The sequence below is a fragment of the Bos taurus genome, chromosome 6, assembly GCF_002263795.3.
Source record: "Bos taurus isolate L1 Dominette 01449 registration number 42190680 breed Hereford chromosome 6, ARS-UCD2.0, whole genome shotgun sequence".
NCBI lineage: Eukaryota > Metazoa > Chordata > Mammalia > Artiodactyla > Bovidae > Bos > Bos taurus.
Genome location: NC_037333.1, coordinates 69,743,528 through 69,766,545, shown reverse-complemented (window position 1 = coordinate 69,766,545; position 23,018 = coordinate 69,743,528). Strand labels below are relative to the sequence as shown.

At 44.4% G+C, this 23,018-nt stretch overlaps 1 protein-coding gene across 6 annotated transcripts in view; it reads right to left on the bottom strand.

Annotated features, from left to right (window-relative positions):
* Window positions 1-23,018, bottom strand: part of PDGFRA (platelet derived growth factor receptor alpha) — a 47,774-nt gene that overhangs the window by 5,004 nt on the left and 19,752 nt on the right. For 3 of the 6 annotated variants that reach the window (XM_059887321.1, XM_059887322.1, XM_059887323.1), the window contains exons 8-23: window positions 20,886-21,001; window positions 19,834-19,960; window positions 18,417-18,610; window positions 17,626-17,720; window positions 17,283-17,415; window positions 14,996-15,100; window positions 14,503-14,613; window positions 14,094-14,247; window positions 12,915-13,081; window positions 9,952-10,067; window positions 9,476-9,598; window positions 8,428-8,539; window positions 6,691-6,790; window positions 6,475-6,580; window positions 4,985-5,226; window positions 1,352-2,118 (exon numbers count right to left, since the gene is read on the bottom strand). In XM_059887321.1, coding sequence (XP_059743304.1) covers window positions 1,944-2,118; window positions 4,985-5,226; window positions 6,475-6,580; window positions 6,691-6,790; window positions 8,428-8,539; window positions 9,476-9,598; window positions 9,952-10,067; window positions 12,915-13,081; window positions 14,094-14,247; window positions 14,503-14,613; window positions 14,996-15,100; window positions 17,283-17,415; window positions 17,626-17,720; window positions 18,417-18,610; window positions 19,834-19,960; window positions 20,886-21,001 — 2,176 coding nt within the window. In that variant the 3' untranslated portion in view covers window positions 1,352-1,943. Of the gene's footprint in view, window positions 1-1,351; window positions 2,119-4,984; window positions 5,227-6,474; window positions 6,581-6,690; window positions 6,791-8,427; window positions 8,540-9,475; window positions 9,599-9,951; window positions 10,068-12,914; window positions 13,082-14,093; window positions 14,248-14,502; window positions 14,614-14,995; window positions 15,101-17,282; window positions 17,416-17,625; window positions 17,721-18,416; window positions 18,611-19,833; window positions 19,961-20,885; window positions 21,002-23,018 lie in introns of those variants that run through there. The other 3 variants (NM_001192345.3, XM_010806122.3, XM_005207944.5) reach the window with 1 other exon arrangement.

Here is a 23,018-nt window from a genome sequence, read left to right as displayed (position 1 = left end):
CTATATAGCACCGCACTCCACACGTTACAAAAGCCCTACCACTGGCTGGGCAGCCACACCACAGGATGGAGTCTCCCATACGCACACCAAACCGGGGCTCTCGACCCTTTCCACTGTTTCCTGCCTGACAGGCCAGGCTGGACCCTCATTCTCTCTCCCCTCCTTTTCATATCAGTTTCCAAGCAGAGAACTAAGACTGGCCAATAGAAGCCCACAGGAAACGGCCTGTTGCCCTCTACCCCCGGGCCCCTGTGGCCCAGAGAGTTCTTAGAACCGACGGCGCTACTGGACTGAGGTTCCCCTTCACAAACCCCAACACGGGCCCTTCCTCAAGACTGAGCTTTAGCTCAGTTCCCAGTCTGTACTTCATCCTCCCACCCCCACTCCCACCTTGGTTCTAGAACCTCACTGTGAACCCCAGTCCCCTTGGCTGGTCTTAATAACTATCCAGTCCTGGCAGCCTCTCCCCGCAGGAAACCAGACCCAGTTCCTGGGACCTCAGCCAGTGGCTGGAGTGCGGGCACATTCTTCTACTGAGACTGAGCACCACATCATCCTTGCTGCTCACTGGGCTTCAGGGTGGTCCTGATGCTGATGACTGCATTTATTTCTGATTCCTGAGTCACAATATCCACCTTGTAGGGCCTGGCTCCTGATAGGCTCTGACCTAGCACCCCCAAGTCCTTTGAAGCAAGGCCCTGTCTTCCTCAGGCTCACTCACCAACCAAGGCCAAGCCTCCTGTGCCTGGGGAAGGACTTCCACAAGACCACCATGCTCACTCCTGCCTGCCTACACAGAGAGCATCCCAGCTTTTACAGGTTGAATTGTATCCTGCCAAATTCCTATGTTGAAGTCCCAACCCTCAAATGTGACCATATGTGGAGACAAAGCCTTTATGGAGATACTTAAAGCTAAATGAAGTCATAAGGATGGGACTCTAGCCCGGTAGGATTGGTGTCTTAAAAAGACGAAGAGACACCAGAGATGCACACACAGGAAAAGCCCTTGTGAAGACAGTGATAAGGTGGCCATGTGCAAGCCGAGGAGAGAGGCTTCAGGAAAAACCAAACCTGCAAACACCTTGATTTTGAAATTCTAGCCTCCAAGAGCGGGAGAAATAAATTCCTGTTGTTCAAGCCCCTTCGTCTGTGGTACTGTGTTATGGCAGCCCAAACTAAGATATTCACCATCTCAGCCCACCTGTCAGGACTGGTCTCACTGACCCAGTGCAGTCATTTGGGACATACTTTGTGTGATTCAAAGAAGACCAATAGGAATAGGTGCTAAATTCTTAAGTCCAGCTTTGTGTACACCCCCCCGCCCCGCCCCCGCCCCAGGACAGTTCCTGGCATCTTTCTAATGTTATTTATCCCAATGCAAGTTTCTAACTTTGTTTAGAAGCAGAACCCTTTTTTATAGTTGAACTATTCAGATCCCTCAAACTCAGTGTAACCAAATAGATGACAGATCTGGGGTAAAGTGCTCCAAGACCCTCCTTTCTATCCCCATGAAATTCAACAAAAGCTACCCAAAATTTGGAGAAGCACTGCTTGCTAAAGGAATACAAACACATTTAAAAATTGTTCTAAGCAGAGGATAAACAGAAAGGTAAGTCTGATAGGCCATTTTCCCCCCATCTCCAAATCTCATGTGTCAAAAACAAAAATAATTTTATACTTTTAAAATTACCTGGTGCATACAAATAAACAAGGTTGTCTATATCTTACATCTAAATTGGTTAAGAACTCACAATTGTAAGCTTCCAAAATAATAATGCTATGTGCTGCTGCTAAGTCGCTTCATTCGTGTCCGACTCTGTGCGACCCCACAGACGGCAGCCCGCCAGGCTCCGCCATCCATGGGATTCTCCAGGCAAGAACACCGGAGTGGGTTGCCATTTCCTTCTCCAATGCATGAAAGTGAAAGGTGAAAGTGAAGTCGCTCAGTCGTGTCTGACTCTTAGCAACCCCATGGACTGCAGCCTTCCAGGCTCCTCCATCCATGGGATTTTCCAAGCAAGAGTACTGGAGTAGGATGCCATTGCCTTCTCCGATGCTATGTGCTTCTGCTTAAATATTTTTATGTAGTCAACTGAATGTGGAAGAGACAGAAATATCCTGAATGAAGAAGGGAATAGAGAGAAAGAGAGAAACTCATAAGCAACTTGGACTTTGATCCAAGGGCCAATATCACCACCTTCTCCTGCCTCTGTCCAAGGGTTATGGAAAGAGAGAAAGGAATTAGAGCATGGCCCCTCCATCTGGACCATGTGAACCAGTGGTTCTGGTCACGGCTGTGCATTAGTATCACTTTGGTAATGAATGAATAGGTCTAGGTACAATCACCAATGGGCTATTGTCCCAAAAAGAGAGACAGCCATACAGTATGTACCTCCTGTACACAGCACCACCTTTGCAGGACACTTGGCAAAAATCTACTGAGTCAGATCAAGCCTCTAGACCACTACCAAATTACAACAAATATAGGAGACAGAAGCATATGATAAAACACACACAGTAAAGCAAGCAGAAAAATTCTGAATGTGGGAGTGGGAACTCTTCAGGCAAATGCTCTGGTTTTTACACAAATAATATTCAAGGGGGCAAAAAGAGGCAGGACGAATGTATATAGCTCTATCAACCAATGGCAATGTGTTGTGTGACTCTTATTTGGGTCTTGAATAGGACAAACTAAATGTAAAACAATATTTGTGAGAATCAAGGGAATTTGAACACAGACTGAATATCTGATGCTCTTCACTATTTACTGCCAATTTGGAGGGGTGATATGATGGTACTGGAGCTGTCTCTAATAACTATAGTTATTTTAAAAAACAGAGCCCTTATTTTTTTTAGATATATGCTGAAATATTACGGATGGAATGATATGATGTCTAGGATCTGCTTTAAAACAATCTAGAGGGAAGTGATGGAGTAGGTACGGCTATGGAAGTTATACAAGCAGACTGGTCATGAGTTCAAAAATGTTGAAGTTGAGTGATGGGCAGCTCACAGTTCCCGACTTTACTTGAATCATGCATGTTAGAAATTTTCCATAATACAAAGTTAGACAGGAAAAAAAACACAAATCAGCCAGAGAGTACTTGGGCCTCACTGAGATTACAATATGTTGGTCCAGGCGAGGCTTGTATAGCAGTAGTTTTCAAATCTCCCCAGGTGGTCCCAGTATGCAACTAGGATTAAGAACCACTGACACAGCATCAGATAGCCCAGAACAACCAGTCTCTCCACTTGTTCCTCAGTTCCAGTGACTAATAAAGAAACCAGCAAGAGAGGCTTATATTACTTCAATAATCACAACTGCTGTGTCAGTTTGATCAAATTACCTGAGGATTTAGGTCAAAGGTTCTCCATCAGGGAAGCACGTTCCTCCCTGTCCTATACCTCCACCAGCTCAAGGGGGCAAATATAGGCCGACATTGGTCTTAACAATATTTTTTTGGATCTGTCTCCTCAGCCAAAAGCAACAAAAACAAAATTAAAAAACGGGACTTGATCAAACTGAAAACCTTTTGCATAGCAAAGGAAACCATCAATAAAATAAAAAGGCAACCTACTGAATAAAAGAAGATATTTGCAAAAAATATGTCTGATAAGGGATTAATAACCAAAATAAATAAAGAACTCATACAACTCAACATCAAAAACACAGTACAATTAAAAAATAGACCCAGAACCTGAATAGGGATCTTTTCAAAGGCATACAGATGGCCAACAAGCACATGAAAAGATGGTCCACATCACTAATCAGAGGAATGCACATCAAAACCACGAGCTCTCACCTCATGCCTGTCAGAATGGCTATCATTAAAAAGACAAAAAATAATAAGCCTGGCAAGGATATGGGAAAAAGAGAACCCTAGCAGTACACTGTTGGTGGGAATGTAAATTAATACAGCCACTATGGAAAACATTATGGAGGTTCCTCAAAAAATTAAAAATAGAACTCTTAGGTGTGTGCTGAGTCACTCCAGTTATGTCTGACTCTACAACCCTATGGACTGTAGCCCACCAGACTCCTCTGTCCATGGGATTCTCCAGGCAAGAATACTAGGGTGGGTTGCCATGCCCTCCTTTAGGGGATCTTCCTGACCCAGGGATTGAACTCATGTCTCTTATGTCTCCTGCACTGGCAGGTGGATTCTTTACCACTAGCGCCACCAAGGAAGCCCCCCAAAACTACCATATAGTCCAGAAATTCCACTTCTGGGTATGTATCCAAAGAAAATGAAAACACTCATTCAAAAAGACATGCACCTCAATGTTCATAAGAGCATTATTTATGATAGTCATGATATGAAAGTAAGCTAAATGCCCATCAACAGATGAACAGATAAAGAAGATACAGTACATATAAATACACACAATGAAACATGACTCAGCCATAAGAGTGAAATCTTGCCATATGCAGCAAAACAAATAGAGCTGGAAGGTATTTTGCTTAGTGAAATAAATCAGACAGAGACAAACACCATATATTTTCACTTGTATACAGAATCTAAAAAACAGAACAAATGAAACAGAAATAGACTCACTGATACAGAGAACAAACTGGCGGCTACCAGAGGGGAGAGGGGTGGGGGGAGGGGCAAAGTAGGTGAACAGGATTAGGAGGTACCAACTCCCAGTTATAAAATACATAAGTCACAGGGATACAATGGACAGCACAGGGAATACAGTCAATATACTAACTTCATATAGCATGTAATCTATAAAAATATTGAATCACTATGTTGTACCCTGACACTAATAAATATTGTAAGTCAACTACACTTGAGTAAATTTAAAAGAACAAAACATTTTTCAAGAATCATCTGGGAAACATTTTCAAAACTCACAGACCCCTTGGGGTTCTGCCACTGGCTCCCCCAAAACAGACTGACCAGACCACTGGGAGGGCTTCCTGGGGGCAATGGCTCCTTCCCTTAGGGTGTCAGCGGAAGCTGGCATTGGGAGCTCCTACCTGTGTCTGTTCCTCTTGCCCAGGTCTTCCTCCTCAGGAACAGGGTCGATGTCGGGCAGAGGGATGATGTAGCCGCTATCTGCACTCAGCCTCTGCTCGTCGAGGCCACCCTCCCAGTCCTTCAGCTTGTCTTCCTCATTTTTGTAGGTGACGCCAATGTAGGCGTTGTCGGAGTCCACGCGCATGCGTGCCACAGCGGGATGGTCACTCTTCAGAAAGTCCAGGTGGATCTTTTCATAACTCTGCAAACATTGATTTCACAGTTACTCAAGGGTTATTGACAGAACTGCAAATTAATACAGCCACTCAGAACTTACTATTGTTTAACTGTGCTTTCAAACAACCTCACAGATGTGGGGTTTGGACCACTGAAGGAGAATCAGATGTCAACTGTCCCCAGAGATATGGAACATGAAGAAAGGGCCACCATTGCCAGAGATCTCCTGCTGGTAAGTCTTGAGATACCAGGAACCCATTCTGCAAGTCTGGAGCTACTACTGTGTCCCCATACACATTCCCTTCTCTGGAGTTAGCATCGAACCTTCTGGTCCCCATCAGATAGTCTCTCTTGGGCTTTGATGGGTTCCCATAAGAGTTGACTAGGGCTTCCCCTGGGAGCAACATACCTGAAACTTTCTTGATCCCTATACACTGAAGAAATCTAATTAAAAAGTTAGGGACCATTGATCTAAAAAGGTTCCATAAACAAGCGCTCCAGTCTGTTCCCATCAATGCATCTTCACCAACCAGAGTGTCTTTGACTTTCCTATGGTTAATCTCCTTCCTTCCTTCTGCGTTCCTGCTGCCTCACTTAAGGCAATTGTAATGGGCAGTGAGATAATCAATAAACAAAAGTATTTAACTTCCAGTTCAGCTCACACGGCTCTTCCTTGAGAAGAAGGAAGAGAAGCAGTAAGTATGGAAAGTCTACATGGCAACTAATCTGAATCTAAGAAATTGTGCCTGGGTTTCCTTCTCAGCATCTCAGCAGAAAGTTGCTTCATTTATTATCATATCCTGCTTGGTTCCATGAAATTACATTTGTTCCTTTGAACAATGCTTCCTATTCCACAAAAAACCAGCTGGAACCACAGATAACAGCTGAGGTTGTTCCTTCCAGTCAGCTGGCAAAAGCCAATTTTGCATGGATTTAAGTGCATTCAAATTAGCGATTTAATGGCTGTGGATGCCCTGAGACTTCTAACTGCACAGTAGCTTCAGATACTAAAACATCTGGAGAATAAAGTGCTTACAGGTGTTGCACACTTAGGATGAATGGGAGCCGTGCAGGAAGGGGAGGGTTTTCATTCATCACTGCTACCAAGGGCCTGGGGAGCACTGCATGAAGCCGCAGCCACTGGATCACACAATCTTTTTCCTCCATTGAAAGTGTTCCATTAAAACAATACTGCTCGCTCACATAACCAGCTGTTGTCTCCTCCCCTTGTCCATCCCTTGCCACCCACCCATCTTAAGAGGCCCAGACAAACCTTTTTATATTGTCCAGGCAGCAGATTCTCCACAATTTCACTCAGGTGGTAAAAGGAGGGTCTCTTCTCCGGCTCACTGTTCCAGCACTTCACCATGATCTCGTAGCTGGAGAAGCACAGGACTCAGAGTGGGCACGGAGAGGATGATCAGGGCACCCGCACCCCCACAGACCCATCGGGCATGAACACAGGCCCACAGGATGGGGAGAGGCTCACACTTCACTGGTGGCATGGTCAGGCTTGGCCATCCGGTATCCACTCTTGATCTTATTGTAGAATGTAGAGTCCACCATCATGCCAGGGTAGGGTGTGCCACCTGAGAGGCCAGGAAGAAGACAACCAGGGTTGACAAGTATGTGGTACACTGTTGAAACACCTGGGGTGATACAGCACCTCTAGAAAACGTTTGGGGATCCCCACTTTGAAGTATCGGTTCTTTCAAGGAAATCTAGTGTTACCATCTGCTTGATTTCACAGCCCTGCCCAAATCTTAAATTTAACCAAAAGGGAAAGTCCAAACAGACATAGAGGGACACACCAAAGCCTTGTTTGCATCACACCACTTAATAGTCCACCCTCCCTAACAAACCACAAGGCTGAGCTACTTTAAGGAAATGTTGTAAGCAATTCAGGTCTATCTAGGGAAGCCAAAATGAACCGCTATTACTCAAAGGAATTCTATGCAAAATGTTTTTAAAAGTTAGCAGGAACTGAAAGAGAATGCCTACTTTCAACTTTGCTGTGATTAGAGACAAGCATTCATGTATTCATGGATTCATTTAACAACTCTTTAAGTTATTGCGTATGTATTTCATTTATAACCCTATTTCTAAAGTAAATGTAACCTATAAATCATTAAAAAAAAATTTAACCAAGACTTCTAGGTTGATCAAGTCTAGAACCCTAGCAAAAATTCTACACATCTAGAAAAAGCACAGAAGTGTTCTTCAACGTTTCTGAGTACTGGGTCTATGAATACAAAGCAAAATAGAAATCCAGAGAAATTCTGAATCACTGAGGCCAAAAAAGTCATTTTCATCAGAAATGTCCAAATAATTAAGGCAGAAGTCTTGGGATGTCTAGCTAATTCTCTGCTTTTAACAGAATATGAGACTCTCAGTTAAGCCACACCCTGGGATGAACCACAGTGACATCCATGGAGGGATGAACCAAAATAGAAAAAGGCAACAAGCAGGAAAAGTCCTTTACTATCACATCAGGACAATAGTGGGTTCATGAAACATTTCACACTTTACCGGCCAAGTCCAGGTCAAGTTTAATCTCCTTCTAAAACTACTCCAGGACTCCTTTCTCTTTTCCCTGGGCTTCTATTTCAACTTAAAATCAGGACCACATAGATTATCACTAAATGTGTAAGTTTTATCTCCCCAGCTGAACTGTCCAAGGTCAGGGTCATCAGTCATCCCCTTATAAGGCCCTTAACTGGTAGCACGGGACAGCTGTGTTGTTCAGTACCTGGTGCCTGACTGACTGGGAGGTTTCTCCCCTCCAGAATGATGACCAGGAAGGGAGTCCCCATCCCCTTTCCCTCACTGCACTGCTTTTCTGCATATCCATCACCATGAGTGATGGGAGTCAGGGAGGGGGACTCTCTCCTGGTGAACCCACTTAACCCAAAGTCCAAGGTGAAGAAGCGACTGGTGAGTGGATGTCATCAGGTGCATCTCCATCAGGAGAAAGTTCCTCTGATGTAACCCAAAGGAAAGAGGGAGGCAAAGGCCAGGAGCAAGGGCTCAGCCCCCCAAGACCCGTTCTCAGACCGCTTGGACACACACTAGCCATCGTAAATGCACAACGTGTTAATCAGCTACATTCACTTGACTAACACCAGGTATTTTAACATTATTTACATCCCAAAGCTTGAAAAACACAGCGTTTTCCTTCCAGTGTTGTCCAGAACAACCCAAACAAGCGGAGCTATTAGGCCCATACCAAGGGAAAAGATCTCCCAGAGCAGGATGCCATAGGACCAGACGTCACTCAGCGTGGTGTACAGGTTGTCAAAGATGCTCTCAGGAGCCATCCACTTCACGGGGAGAAAGGTCTGCAGGGAAGGGGAAGGACATTAAACCCAGCATGTGCAGCAATAATCTACAGCAGCAAAAATAGGAAGGGCTTCTCTTGGAGCTAATAACAACTTGCGCCAGGAACTTCACTCTGCATGAGCATCTGTACTCCCAGGACTAGAAGAGTGCCTGGCACCTTCTATAGCACTAGGTGCTCTATATACATATCTTATGAATGATGGGTGCTCACTCTTGTCTCTTATGCCCTCCCAAGGAGTAACATCCAAAGATATTTAATCCTGAATTTTTATCCCAAAGGTATGAGCCTTAAGTGGACCTGTCCCCTATTTTCAGGTGTTCGTAGGAACAAAATTAAGAACAGACCCAGTGAACTGAGAGCCAATTACATTTTTGAACTGTAAGCAACAATGGGAAGAAGGTTCAAATGTAGAACAGAATGACTATCTTTAAGGAAATTGTGCCTCTAAAATGTATTAACTCAAATGGCTTTAACATTTCAGGGTCACAGACACCATCTGAAAATTTGATAATCTCCAAAGGTGTGCTCCTTGGAAATGAATGCACAATTTACATATTAATAGCTAACACTTTCCTTCTTTGTAAGTGCCAGGCACTGTCCTCAGCATTTTACACAAATCCACTGATCTAATGCTCCACGGCAACTCAGAAGATAGGTACTGATAACACTCCCCCGATACAGTTAGGGAAACCACGGTACAGAATAGCCAAGACACTTGCCCCGAGTGCCTACGCTAGTAGATGCCGAGCCGGTGCTCACACCCAGGCAGTCTGTCTGCAGAGCTTGTGGTTTGCCTACTGACCCCTGGACCCCATTCATGAATGTCATGGACTCCATGTTAAAAGTCCAGGCTGTGAATGGCTAGAAGCAACATCTGCTTTCAAAGATTCAAGTAAGGGAGGGCAAGCATGCCAAATGAGCTAGGGGCACGTACACTGCCTTTGGACACGTAGTTCGAATCATGCATGATGTCTCTGGCCAGGCCAAAGTCACAGATCTTCACGATTTTCCCTTGCGCCAGGAGGACGTTGCGAGCCGCCAGGTCCCGATGGACACACTGCACACAAAGGGAAGACAGGATGGGGGTCAATCCACCTGCCACTGGATAGCACGCCCCCTGCAAGACTGGCCACTTAACAGGGACTCTTGGAGGTGCCCGGACACCTCAGGAAGGCTGTCCTGGCCCCCAGAGCTCACCCCGCCCAGGCTTTCAACCCAGTGCCTTCCAAGAGGGAGAAAGCTCTGGAGAAAAGTGGACACCTGATCCTGCCGGAGGGCCCACTCACCTTCTGGGAAGGGGTATCGAGAAGCAACGTGGCAACTGGCTCCTCCACAACTCTCCTTCCATGCTCACCTCACCCAGAGCAAGGCCTGGGTCTAAAGAGGTCTCTGTTGTCTGAACACACTTACATTTTTTGAAGCCAAAAACTCCATTCCTCGGGCGACTTGATAGGTAAAGCTCAACAAATCCAACAAAGTCAGGCCTTCTGAGTTATCATCTGAAAGGAGGTTTTTGACTTCTGAGTCTGCAGGAAAAAAATTAAATGTGTTGGCGCTAGTGAACAGCATGAAACATCAGCCACCTTGACACTCTCTCAAGGCTGGGCCACTCATTAGGCTGCAGAGGCTTGTCCAGAGAACATACCTATGATCATGTTCTCATAGTGTCTAGACCTCACAGATGAGTATACACTATGCAGAAATGTCCTCTTTAAAAAGAAATGCAGACTTCCCTGGTGGCTCCGTGGTAAAGAATCCACCTGCCAATGCAGGAGACACAGGTTCCATCTCTGGTCCAGAAAGATTCCATGTGCCATGGAACAACTAAGCCCGTGAGCCACAACTACTGAGTTCTTGCTCTAGAGCCCTAGATCCACAGCTAGTGAAGCCCATGTGCTCTACAGCCCATGCTCCACAACAAGAGAGAAGCTACCGCAATGAGAAGCCCGAGCACCACGAAGAAGAGTAGCCCCACTCGCTGCAAGTTGAGAAAGCCAGTGCAGCCATAGATAAATAATTTTTTTAATTTCAAAAATAAATAAAAAGAAATATATCCATAAATACATACACTTGGTTTAAATATATATCTCCATAATGACTAGTCTAATAGGTTCTCACACATATTTTTGTTCTTGTTTGGCTCCCAAATTTTCCTTTAGCAAATCACCTCAGCCACCTTTAAAACACATATCCACACCCACCCACACCCACAACCACACCCACACATCTTCTATGATGAATGTACAGGAAGCCTCTATGAAAAAGCAGCTTCTAGGAATTGCTTTTGTTTTTCTTTTTAAAGCCACCTTCATAGTACTTGGCTTACTTTATGAATGAAATTAGCCACCAATCAGGCTAGAGTAGCAATCTTGAAGCTCAGTGCCAAAGACTTTGCATGTAGTTCCTTTCTCTGTAACTTGCCCACTTTCCCCAGTTGGTCCTGCCTGGAAGGGTCCCAGGGTTTTCGAGGAAGGAGGCAATCTAGGCCAGCAGCTCTCAGCACTTTTTGAAAAAGCTCAGGCAAGTACAGAGTAGCTGCAGCCATTCACATTTTTCCAGCCAGAAAGCAATGGTCTGCCTGCCAACCGGGCTCGGGCTGAGCATGAATCAGGTTCTCCTGACATCTGGAGCCAGGTCCGGCCTGGGAAGCAATGGAAACTATTTTTAACAATACAGCAGGGGAGCGGAAGTGTTGGTTCCGACAAGTCTCGTTGGCCAACCTTTTAAAAGGGCTTGGAAGTTTACCCAGCTGGCACTGAGAGGTGAATGGAACTTGGAGCTGCAGCAGTGGAAAATATTATTATGTACTACGCTTTGCAAAACAAGCACATTCTTTTTTTTTTTTTTTTTATGATTATACCTTTCATTCAAGAACCCTGAAACCATCCAGAGTACATCAGTGATTTTCAAAACAATTTCCATGGCAGCACAACACCTTTCAGGCAGGACCTAGGGGAGGTCTCAGACCCAGGAATACAAAATTATGTGACAAAGCATGGTCAGATCTCTCCCGAAGCCTCCTCCCAGCTCCAGGCCTGTGATTAGACTAGAACCCTGCAGGGGCCACCCCCCACCAGATGTGTGGTGGTCCATCTGGTATGGGCATCAGCTAGGCTCCCTGGAGTTTATAAATCAATCAACCCTGCCACATGCTCATCTGCTTTGAAAACAAACGGATCTTCCTTCAAACAACATTGAGTAGAAACACCCAACACCCTTGTCAGATAAAATACCTCAAACTGTCCACTTTTCAGTTTCTATCACAAATTGGGCATTAGCAAAGCTAACAGCTAGGGCGATTAAACACAGATATCAGAGATTTATATAACTGAATTTTTTAAAATAATATTAGGAATCAATAAAAGATTGCCAGATTTTAATGTTACCAAGTAAGGGCACTGAGAAAAAATAATTACCACCATACCTTCATTTAAAGCAAAAAAGGTATGTTAAACCAAAAAATGAATACTATTATGTCAGAATAAATAATTCTTTAAAATGATTACACTTTAAAATGTACAATTCAGGGATGCAATGTACAACATTATTAATACAATTAATACTGCTATATTTTATATATGAAATTTAAGAGGCTAAATCCTAAAAGTTCTCATTGCAAGGGAAAAAATTTTTCTTTTTCTTTTATTTTGTATCTATGTGAGAAAATGGATGTTCACTAAATTTATCGTGGTAATCATTCACAATGTTTGTAAGTCGAATCATTACACTGTACACCTTAAATGTATACAGCCCTGTATGTCAATCATATCTCAATATATCAATATAGTCAGACAAAATAAAATTAATAAAATAAAATTACACTTAAAATCTGAAAAATTCATTATATTAGTTCTGTCTTTATTCTTTTCCTTTTTTCAGCTCACAAGCCAGGACTTCCCTGGTGTTACAGCGATTAAGAATCTGCCTGCAAATGCAGAGGACATAGGTCTGGGAAAATTCCACATGCCTCGGAGCAACTAAGCCCCTGTGCCCAACTACAGAACCCTGCACATCTAGAGATTGTACTCCGTAACAAGAGAAGCTACCACAACGAGAAACCCGCACACCGCAGCAGAGCAGCCCTCGGTCGCCACAACTAGAGAAAGCCCACACACAGCAATGAAGACCCAGCCCAGCCAAACACAGATAAATAAATAAAAAGAGTTTAACTAGTATGAGTTCTAGTTAAAAAAATTACAGGCCAGACCCGCAAAAACGTGTCACAGACCCAGCTGTGCAGATCTGCAGTTAGGGACCATGTGGCCTGACAGTCCAGCTTACCAGGCCTGCTCACCACCTTCTGAGTATTCCAAGTATCATATTAAACCACCGGGAGATCTCAGCACCCCAAGCACAAGCAAAGACACCTTTACCTAACATGGATTTCTTCTTATACGAGGCTGGGCGATCATACAGCGCTCTCTGGATGTCCGAGTATTTAGAAACCTCTTTTCTCTCCAGCATGGGGACATACTGTGTCGTGTCAGCTTGCTTCATGTCCATGTAGTCACCATTATTTTCAAAAGATAAGATAACGTAACTGTAAAAACAGAAAAAAGGAACCTTAGCCAGGGTGTCCCTCTGGAGTGATCACCCGTAACTCAGTAGGTGAAGACCAGGTACCCACCATGTGTGAGGCAGTGGTGGGCACAGAGGCGGCAGGGGAATCAAAAGCACAACCACCCACATCCTTCTCGTGGGCGGTCTAGTCGGGCAGATGCGCGTTAATCAAGGATCACACACAGACCACCTCAGCTCAACTCTCTTTATTCTGTTTTTCAGTCACAGGCCAGAGAGCTTCACCACGTGACCAAGTGGCTTGGACAGACGATTCCTTCTACCCAATAAATTTAACACCAATTTGGTATCCATTGAGTAATTTAATATGAAGTGAATTCACACACATTCTGATCTTGCAGAACGTCTTATCTACAGCGATCTTTTCAGTCACTTTAGATATCGATAGTGGCAGTCATCACTTCATTGGCCTGACTGGTATGCCCGGGTTCAGCAAGGACCAGTGTCTGAAACTTGTAAATCCTCAGATAGTTTCTCACAAGATATGAGCACCAAGGCTTCCCTGGCCAGAGACACATCTGGAAGTCTGAAGTGGACCACACATAAATAGCAACTGGCTCCCAGGATGATTTCGACTCTTCCTCTCATTCAAACCTATCAGCAAAGCTTTCCCCAACATGATATCCTGTCTAAGACACCTACAGACATGGGGTATCTCTCAGCACCATGTCACAGGGTGATGGAGCAGGGTAGTTGACTTCAAGTCTTGCTACCTCCTGGCCCTAAATCTGTAGACACGACCTCCATCAGGACACAGGTTGTCTACATTGGTGAGGCTCATAAGACATTTCCTCCCTAGAGGAGGAAATGGCAATCCACTCCAGTATCTTTGCCTGGAAAATCCCATGAACAGAGGAGCCTGGTGGACCACAGTCCCTGGGGTCCACAAGAGTCGGACACAACTGAAGCGACCGAGCACGCACGCACGCACGCATAAGACAGTGATTCACAGCAGCGTCTGTCTCTGCACCTACCTTCTTGTGCTTTCGTCAGCCGGGTTCAATCCAAAAATGTCCAGCTCTTTCTTTGGCTTCTCTGGATGGTGGCTCAGGAAGCTGTCCCTATTCTTATGCAAATAGTTGACCAAATCCCCATAGAAGCAGTACTCAGTGATGATGTAAATGGGGCCTGTGGGGTCCAAAACCAGTTGGAGATGAGCGTGAAGAACAGAGAAGCCATGAACCTACTGTATCTACAGTGGTAAAAGACACTGCTCAAGAACAGGGAGCTTCCCTCAGTGGAACTCAGTCCACAACCCCATTCAACAGACTGACATTTGCTGGCGTGGCTGGAGGTACAATGTGGGGGGATTAAAAAGCTTGGACAGTCTTCGCAATGGTAGGTGTTCTAGGGAAATCCTCACTCTGAGGTGAGCAAGCCTACCTGACTTGGTGCAGGCGCCCAGCAAGTTCACGATGTTTAAATGTGGCCCCAGGTGGGTCATTATCTTCAGTTCAGACATGAGAGCTTGTTTTTCACTGGATCTGGCTGTGGCTGTTGAAGAAATAAATCATACATCAGTTCAACTGAATTATTTATTTCCCAGAAAAAGCCAAAAGCATGGCTAACCCTACAACTAGGTATCATTTTATTTACTAACAGTCTCAAAGGGAAATGGCTAGTTACTCAGTCTACACACTAACAACTTATCCCAAGTCTGCAGGGTAAAAAGAAGCTACTAAAAATAACTCTTGATTTTCCAACATATAAGTGACAAGAATGCTCTAAATAAACCTCACTGACAAGAGTCTAAATACGCAAAAAACCTAGAGTTGAAATAACTAAGATCTAGTCCTAAATTTGACATTTACTGGCTGTGTGATTTTTGAGTTTAATATCTCCATGTTCAAGAAATCTCCAGAAAAGGGGCACTTACGTTTTAGCATCTTCACTGCTACTTTCATGACAGGTTGAGACCGACTTAATCCATAAGCAGTTCCTTCAACCACTTTCCCAAATGCACCAGACCCCAGGATCCGACCTGTGGGCAACCAGAACCATCAACACACACAGAATCAGGCATCTCATCCAATTCATATACCATGGCCAGCAATCATGGGTGCACAGCTGGGTGGTGTTTTTCCCATATGGAGAAAGCATAATAACTCCTCCAAGTCATCATGTCAAAACCAGAATTGAGCCCACAGGGAAGGAAATTAGTATAATTGCTTTTGTCACATAACATTTGCAAAGGAAAGGGAAAACACAGACGGGAAGAAAGGAGGTACAGCCCTCCCTAGTGTGAGCACTCATCTACAGGCTGGAGAGCTGAGCCAAAGCCTGGGCTCTATGGCACGTGTTCTCTGTGGCTCTGGCCCAAACCTCCTGGCTCTCTACCCTTCTGTTTTCCCCACACAAACAGGGGCACCTTTTGCAACAAAAAGCCTTTCTCCACTGGAAGTGAAAGTGAACATGAAGTTGCTCAGTCTTGTCTGACCCTTTGCGGCCCCATGGACTACAGCCTACCAGGCTCCTCCGTCCATGGGATTTTCCAGGCGAGGGTACTGGAGTGGGTTGCCATTTCCTTCTCCAGGGGATCTTCCCAACCCAGGGATCGAACCCAGGTCTCCCACATTGCAGGCAGATGCTTTACCATCTGAGCCACCAGGGAAGCTTCTCCACTGGAAATACTTCCCTATTCAGGACATTATCAATTCCAAGTAGTGATGAAGCAAACTTCAGGCTGGCCCTCCTGTTGTCTGTCTGTTAGGAGGACCAGGAAGAGAGAAGGCTAAACATGCCCAGGAGCACAACACTTTGCCACGCGTTGGGAGATACAAAAGGAAATGGAGGCTCTCGTGCCCACTATTTTTTTTTAACTTTTTATTTTGTATTGGGGTACAGCCAATTAACAATGTTGTGAAAGTTTCAGGAGAACAGAGAAGGGACTGACTCAGGCATACCTATACATGTATCCGTTTTCCCCCAAACTCTCCTCCCATCCAGGCTGCCACATAACATTGAGCAGAGTTCCCTGTGCTCTACAGTAGGTCCTTGTTGGTTATCCATTTTAAAATATCAGTGTGCACCTGTCCATCCCAAACTCCCTAAGTATTTCTTCCCGTGTGTTGCCCACTCTTAAAGAGTCTGCAGTCTAAAACAGACGTTTCCATCAAACCAGGGGAAGCCTTGGCTCCTAACGGGCACTGGGAGCCCATAGTGCCGCTGACTGCACGTCTGCTTGACTAGAACTTATTCCTGCAAAGGTACCACTTCCCCAGCAGCTCGACAGTACACAGAAGCAGAGAGACACAGGAACACCTCTTAGCAATGAATGTTGCCCCTTTTTCTCCTTATTTTATTACTTTTTAACTTCCCTAAGCTCCTCACCTTTTGTAAAACAAGGGAGAAAATATAATAAAGCAAGCTTAGTTCTCAGACATAGGTATTTGAATGAGAGAGGCTAGGGTGTCTTGTTTGATCTCAGTTTAAGTAACTTTCTAGGAAGACCTAATTTGGCTGCTTTCTGGAATGAGACAAGTAGATAATTTAAAAATGCCTTCGGCGTCCTCCAAAGTACCTACTGTTAGAATATTCATGATGACACAACCTCTAGCTCTCACCTTCATTTGTCTTTGTCCTATTTTCATTCATTTAGAATGTAATTAAAAAATATATATATATATATATATATCTTGACTAAAGTTTCCTGTACTTGGTCTCAACCCAAGACGAAAATATTTGAAAAGTTTTTCATGTTTTGCTTTAAAATGTAAAAACTTATATTTTTACATTCTATTTTTAAAGAAGTATCTACTACATCCTCAGAAGGTACTGGGTCAAAACATATTTTTGAATTGTCTTCATTCATTTTTCATCTGCTCCTTTTTCATCACAGAAATTCATCTCGTTTCCAATAGGTATCATTTCCAAAACAAAGCCACTCTGATGGGTGTTTCCCTATAGTCGCTTCTTCTTTTGTAAAATTTTCTTAACCTGTAATTTGCTATGGAAGGAGGTTTAAAAAAAAAAAAATCATTGCAGTGATCTGATTGACTCACTTTCAAAGGCAGAAAAACATTTCCAAAAAAGCCAATTTCTAACGCCTCACTCTTACTAAGCACAGGTTCAGATCCTTTGTTCCTCCACAGGCCTGTGAAGAGTAAAGTTGTGGACAAAGCAAAAGGAGTCCTGGGAGATCACCCAGCAGGGCAGGAGCTTACCAAGCACGAGTCCATCTCTTGGAAACTCCCATCTCGAGTCGTAAGGCAGCTGCATCGGGTCCACATAAATGTATTCATGTCCATCAGGGCTGATTGATTCAATGACCCTCCAACGGATTTCATACCTTGGTTTCTATAAATGATGAGGACAGGTAACTGGCAAATTATCAACGTCCAAAGATACCAAAGCTTAACCACAGCAGCAAAGTGACTGACACGGAAGGATTCAGCAACATTCACTCATCATCTAGTTACTGAGCTCCTTCTCTGTGCCAAGCACTGAGCTAGGTTGCTCTTCTTGTTCTTATCAGTAAGGATTTTTAGTTCTTTAAAAAATATCTACCTGTTTCCAAATGACGACCAGGACAATGAGTGAGATGATCACAATCACCAACAACACCAGGACAGCAGCCGCCACAGTGAGCTCAGAGCGCAGAGCTAGAGGACAAGAGGTGGGGCATGGTGGAGAACTTGCACAAATTCGCAGGAGGGCAGGAAGGCAGGGTGGCCATTTCTGGGCTGGAAATCTCTCTCTACTGGTGAGAAGCATAAGGGCTGCCTGGCTCATTTGGGGAATGGACAAGATCATCTCTCAATTATTTACATACATGAAACTACTCCAACTCTCCCCTTGGATGGGCAAGGGACAAAATTTGGCTGGGAACACAATCCTTTCTCCAAAGGTGTGAACTGGACTATAAAGACTGATAAATGAGGCTGAGCGATGCCATTAGTTCAGAAAGTTAAGTGCAGTGTATTTTGAAAGGTTACTGTATACTTATATTGCTTTTGGCTTCACTAATTTTTTCTTTTTTAAGAAGTCAACCTGTCTCAACTGTTACAAGGACCAACGAGGCAGAAGATCCTCCTTCCCCATCCTCCATCACCATACCAGACCAAAGAGACTAGGTAGCTATATGCTTATAGACAAACAAAATACCAAGGGGCCTCAGAAAGATGCAGTTTGAGATCTGAAACTAAAAGACAAGGCTCCTACACAGGTGCCCAGAGAAGATCCTTTAAGAGCCTCTGGACCTTCAGTCCTATAAGGATCCCATCTGGGATTCAAAGTCCCACCGAAGGGAGGAAGGGCTCAGCTGAAGACTTAGTTGTCCTAACCCATGAGCTACTCACTGGGAGCCACCAGCTTCAGCTCTCGGCTTTCCACCCCGAGGAGGTTCTTGGCCAGACACCGGACTGCAATGGTCTCCTCCACTTTGGCAAATGTCACCTGGCCTTCCACTGTGCTCCTGTCTCGGGGGTGGACCCCTGTGATGATGTTTGAAACGTTGTTGGCCAAAACTGTCCATGAAGTTTCATTGTTACATCTGGAGAGAGTAAAAGGCACAGATATAGAGCCCATTGTGGGGAGTCATGGGGGTGGAGCAGTGAGAATCATTTAAGACAGCAAGCAGTGCTGACCCTGTCTGCATTTGCAAGGCTACAGATGGATATTTTAGGTGCAGATTAACCTTAAAACTTGTTCTCCTAGAGAATAAACTACATGTGGGTAATTAAAAGTTAACTGTTGGGACCTGCCTGTGGGTCCAGTGGCTAAGACTCTGAGTTCCCAATGCAAGAGGCCTGGGTTTGATCCCTGGTTAGGGAACTAGATCCCACATGCCCCAACTAAGAGTTGGCATCTAAAGATCCTGCATGCCGCATGCACATGACCCAGCACAGCCAAATAAATTTAAAAAATTGTTTAAGTTAACTGTTTTTGAAGGCAAGGCAGAGATAAACAAGTTCAATCCAACAGAACTACCCATCACAAGCCTTGAACCCCTGAGCAAACTAGACTTCAAGAATGTTTTAAGTATGCCAACGTCCCACCCCTCCAAAAGAGGCCTGGTCCCCTCCCTTTTCTCCACCCCCGCTGTGGGGACCCCCTCAGGTGTAACTAGGACTGGACCTAGAATCCAGCCCGTCTAGATCCAAGTCCAGTGCCTTTTGGCCTTGGGTGCCGGGGGGAGGAGTCTCAGCCTCCAAGAAAAGCTCAGAGGCTTCGGAGCACAGCAGGCACCCCGGGAAGGAGTGCAAGAACACTGCACTCTGGAGACGCCCACGGAGAAGGTTGAGGAATGAGCAGTGAAGGAGGAACTGGAGAGTTACCTCCCACCACACAGCAGGTACAGAGAAGCCCCCTGGGCAGTATCTTCAGGCATGTTCACACTCCAGTCTAGCCACCAAATAAAGTTCATCAAAGACGAAATGTGAAATGAAAATGTGGGCCAGGGTAGGAAAGAGCCTCTTAGAGCAGGTCTTTAAATTCATGCTCTTTTCAGAATGCAGACCCTTTGAGAATATGCTGAAGGCTGTAGACCTTCTTCTTACAGCTATTCAGAACACAAAAGCACACGTGCATACCTACACATGCACACACACACAAGGTCCATGTTTAGAACCCTATCTTGTAGTTTGTGAGACCAGGCCAAATAAGAATCACAAATTCCAAAAACAGAGCCAGCCAAAGAAATAAAATACATTTGAGGGTCTCTGTGCTAAGGCAGAAACATCCTGACCACAAAAGAGAAAGGAATGTGTTCCATACTTCTTAATATCCTTGCAAACCATCCACTCGATATCAGGAAGAGGGGTCCCTTCGGCTGTGCATCTCACAGTCTGGCCCCCATTAGAGCCATGGTGGTCGTCAACCAAGTCCAGTATGGAGGATGGAACTGCAGGAGGTGAAAAGAAATCAGAACTGGATGGCTGGCATACCAGAACTTTGGGGAACTACCAAGTGGAATATGAGTTCAAAACCTGTCCACATAACATTTGAACCTATAAATCAACCAACCACCCAGCAGGGAGCTGAGACCAGTCTTATGCATAACAACACTCCAGTTTGCACAGATCCAACTGGTTAAGAGCATGCTTACGGCATTTGTGCCCTGTGGTGTTTTAAATCTGGTGTAAAGAAAGCAAAAAGCCCCTGTGTTGATTTGACTTGAAAGACAAAGAGGCTCTTAGAATTATAGCTTGGGAATCAGCTTATAGATTCATCTAAATGCTAGGGCCTAAAGCAGCATTTACCAAAGTGCAATAGTATTACATTTTAAAGATTCTTTTTTGTAACCAGTGATCAAATGTTAGAAATATGCTAATACTTGTATCACAGATTGACTCTGAGGGTCAAAAGAGCCTAACATGGCCCATGGTAGGTACTCAGTGACTAGGTGCTTAACTGGAGTATACACAGACTCGGGCACTCCGTTCTGGGAGGGGCTTCTCCAGAGGTCTATAAAGAAAGCTAGGCACAAAAAGCCAAAACACTCTGGAACGACCTAATGTCATCCGGGCCAAAACATATCATCTCACTCTTTTCAGAACTGGAAGTACCTAATTGAGAAACAGGTGGTAAGGAAGCGATTGAAGCCTAGGAATTCCAAGTCAGACAGTTCCAGACTAGCCTGGAACTTTTCAGAATTATGTAAATTCATAAGTCCAACAGAGCTACACCTGACACCCACACCCCCTGCTTCTCTCTGAAAGGGTTGCTTTTCCCTCCATGACCTGGGGGGACAGGGCTAGGCTCTCCTCGGGAGACTCTCAGTCACCCACCCACCGAGCTGAAGTTATCTTTATCAGGCTCTTACAAACCTTGAGTCAAGAGTTCAAAAGTATAGCTCTTCACATCATCTTCATTTTGAACTACAATAGTATAATGGCCGCTGTCTTCTTCCTTTGCTCGGATCAGCTTTAATTTGCTTCGATAACTTAAAAGAAAAGGACTGTGTTTCAGCAAGGAGTAGCCCAATAAATTCCAATCGTTAAGCAGTTACCATTTTCAATTCAAATGTTGTTAAAAAATATCTTGTCCATATGATCACTTTCCTGGGATTTCCCTTATACTGTCTATGCACTGAAGGTCTGAGTTGTAGACATTTTATTCTTAAACAGAAGACCAGAGATGAACAATGGCTTATGTGGCTACAAGAGCAGTCAGCTCTGCTAAGGCCTGACTTCTAAATGGGAAAAAACAAATCTTACCAGCTTTCCTTTTATTTGAATCCTGGATTTTTATATTTAAGAAAAAAATACTTGCCAACACTGTTAAGCAACTATACGCCAATACAAAATAAAAACAAATACTTGATTCCTCTTAACATCCATCATATGAGTGATTCAGCCAAATATTGGAACAACCTTGGAAGAAATAATAAAGACACTGTCTCTGTATTAATACAGGGAGGTCACTGGGGTATAAAACTCTTGCTTGCTTGTATTTGCTTAAAAAACTCTGGAAGGTTTCATAAGAAACCTTCCTAACAAAACTAATAAAAGTATTCCTTGTGGGTGGGGAGGCGAGGGTACCAACGCATACGAGGACAGAAGAGGAGTGAGGCTTCTTACAATGCACTGTCTTTAGGTGTGAATATTTTTAAAGTGCAAGATGCATCTTAAAAAAAAAATAGAGAAACATATGCTTTCATACCTCATTAAAGAGAAATTTCTCCAAAAGATGCTTACACGTATAATAAATGACATTTAGTCGTGTGTGTGTGTGTGTGTGTGCATCAATAAAGTAATTGCCCATCTGACTGTCCTTTACAACAGTGTGGAAGAGCAAGCGGAGTGAGAGGAAGAGCACTGGTCATGGAAGGAGAGACCTGGGGCATTACTGAAACTCTCCAAGCCTCAGGTCCTTTATGGGTACACCATGGGATAACTGTATGCAAGGCGTAGTATCATTTTGAGAATTAATTACATGAAATAATCTATATGAAAGCATTTCAGAGGCTCTAAAACAGCCGGCAAACGTCGAGTCTTCTAGCCAAGACACCTGACGCTAGGAGATGTGATGAGCACACTGGGCTGGCCTTGCCTCTGCCGCACCAAACTGAACACCTCTGGAATGGATTTCTTTAGAGCCCCCTAAGCACCCCTGGCTGCCAGTGACCAGACAGTCTGCCATCGTTCACTTTTTGCATGTGTCCAGCCAAGGAAGCTGTGAATCCACGAGTCTTAGGGAAACCAGACCCCCCTCCACCGTGTGCATCCTTACATTCCCTGGCCTGCCATGGGGACCAGAATATGTGCTGGAGGAAATCAAAAAACACCTTAAGAGACAGCTCTCCTGGACTGCTCCGTGGACAACCACCATCGCTACCGATGGTAGCTTGCAGACAATCCTGGTGTCTCAAGTGTTGGCTACGCTGGGATCACCCTATTTCTCTCTGGCCTCACAGCCTAGTAGAAAGTTAGACCCTGTCCACTTCTCTGTGTTCCTACATTTTGTGTCTTAGAAAGCCTTCCAGATTCAGTGTCCCACTTCCATCTTTATCACTGTTCCACAGAGGTAGTCACATTCCATTTTCCCAGATGTTGCTTCTCAGCTACACATGGAATTCAGTTCAGAAAGAAGGAAGCAAATCCTGAAATTAAGTGAACTAATGGCAGAGGTTCTATCTTCTCCTCTTTCCTGAAGGCTTGAAATAGAGGATTTTGTCTCCTTTGAAAGGTTTCTAACAAAGATGCAGGGCTGGATTAGCTGGGCCCTTCAAGAGGGATCTTCTGCTCTTGGATTCTAATCAGGGCTTAAAGCTGCAAGAGACCTCAAAATATCATCCAGTTCCTCATCTTGAAGGACATAAGGTATTCTTAACCCTACACTATAGATGAGGAAACTGAGGCTGAATGGTGACTTACACACAACTCCACCACTAGTTAAGAGATGACAACAGTCTACAGCTCCTCAGAGAGCAAGGATCCAAACTACCCATTGTACGTTCT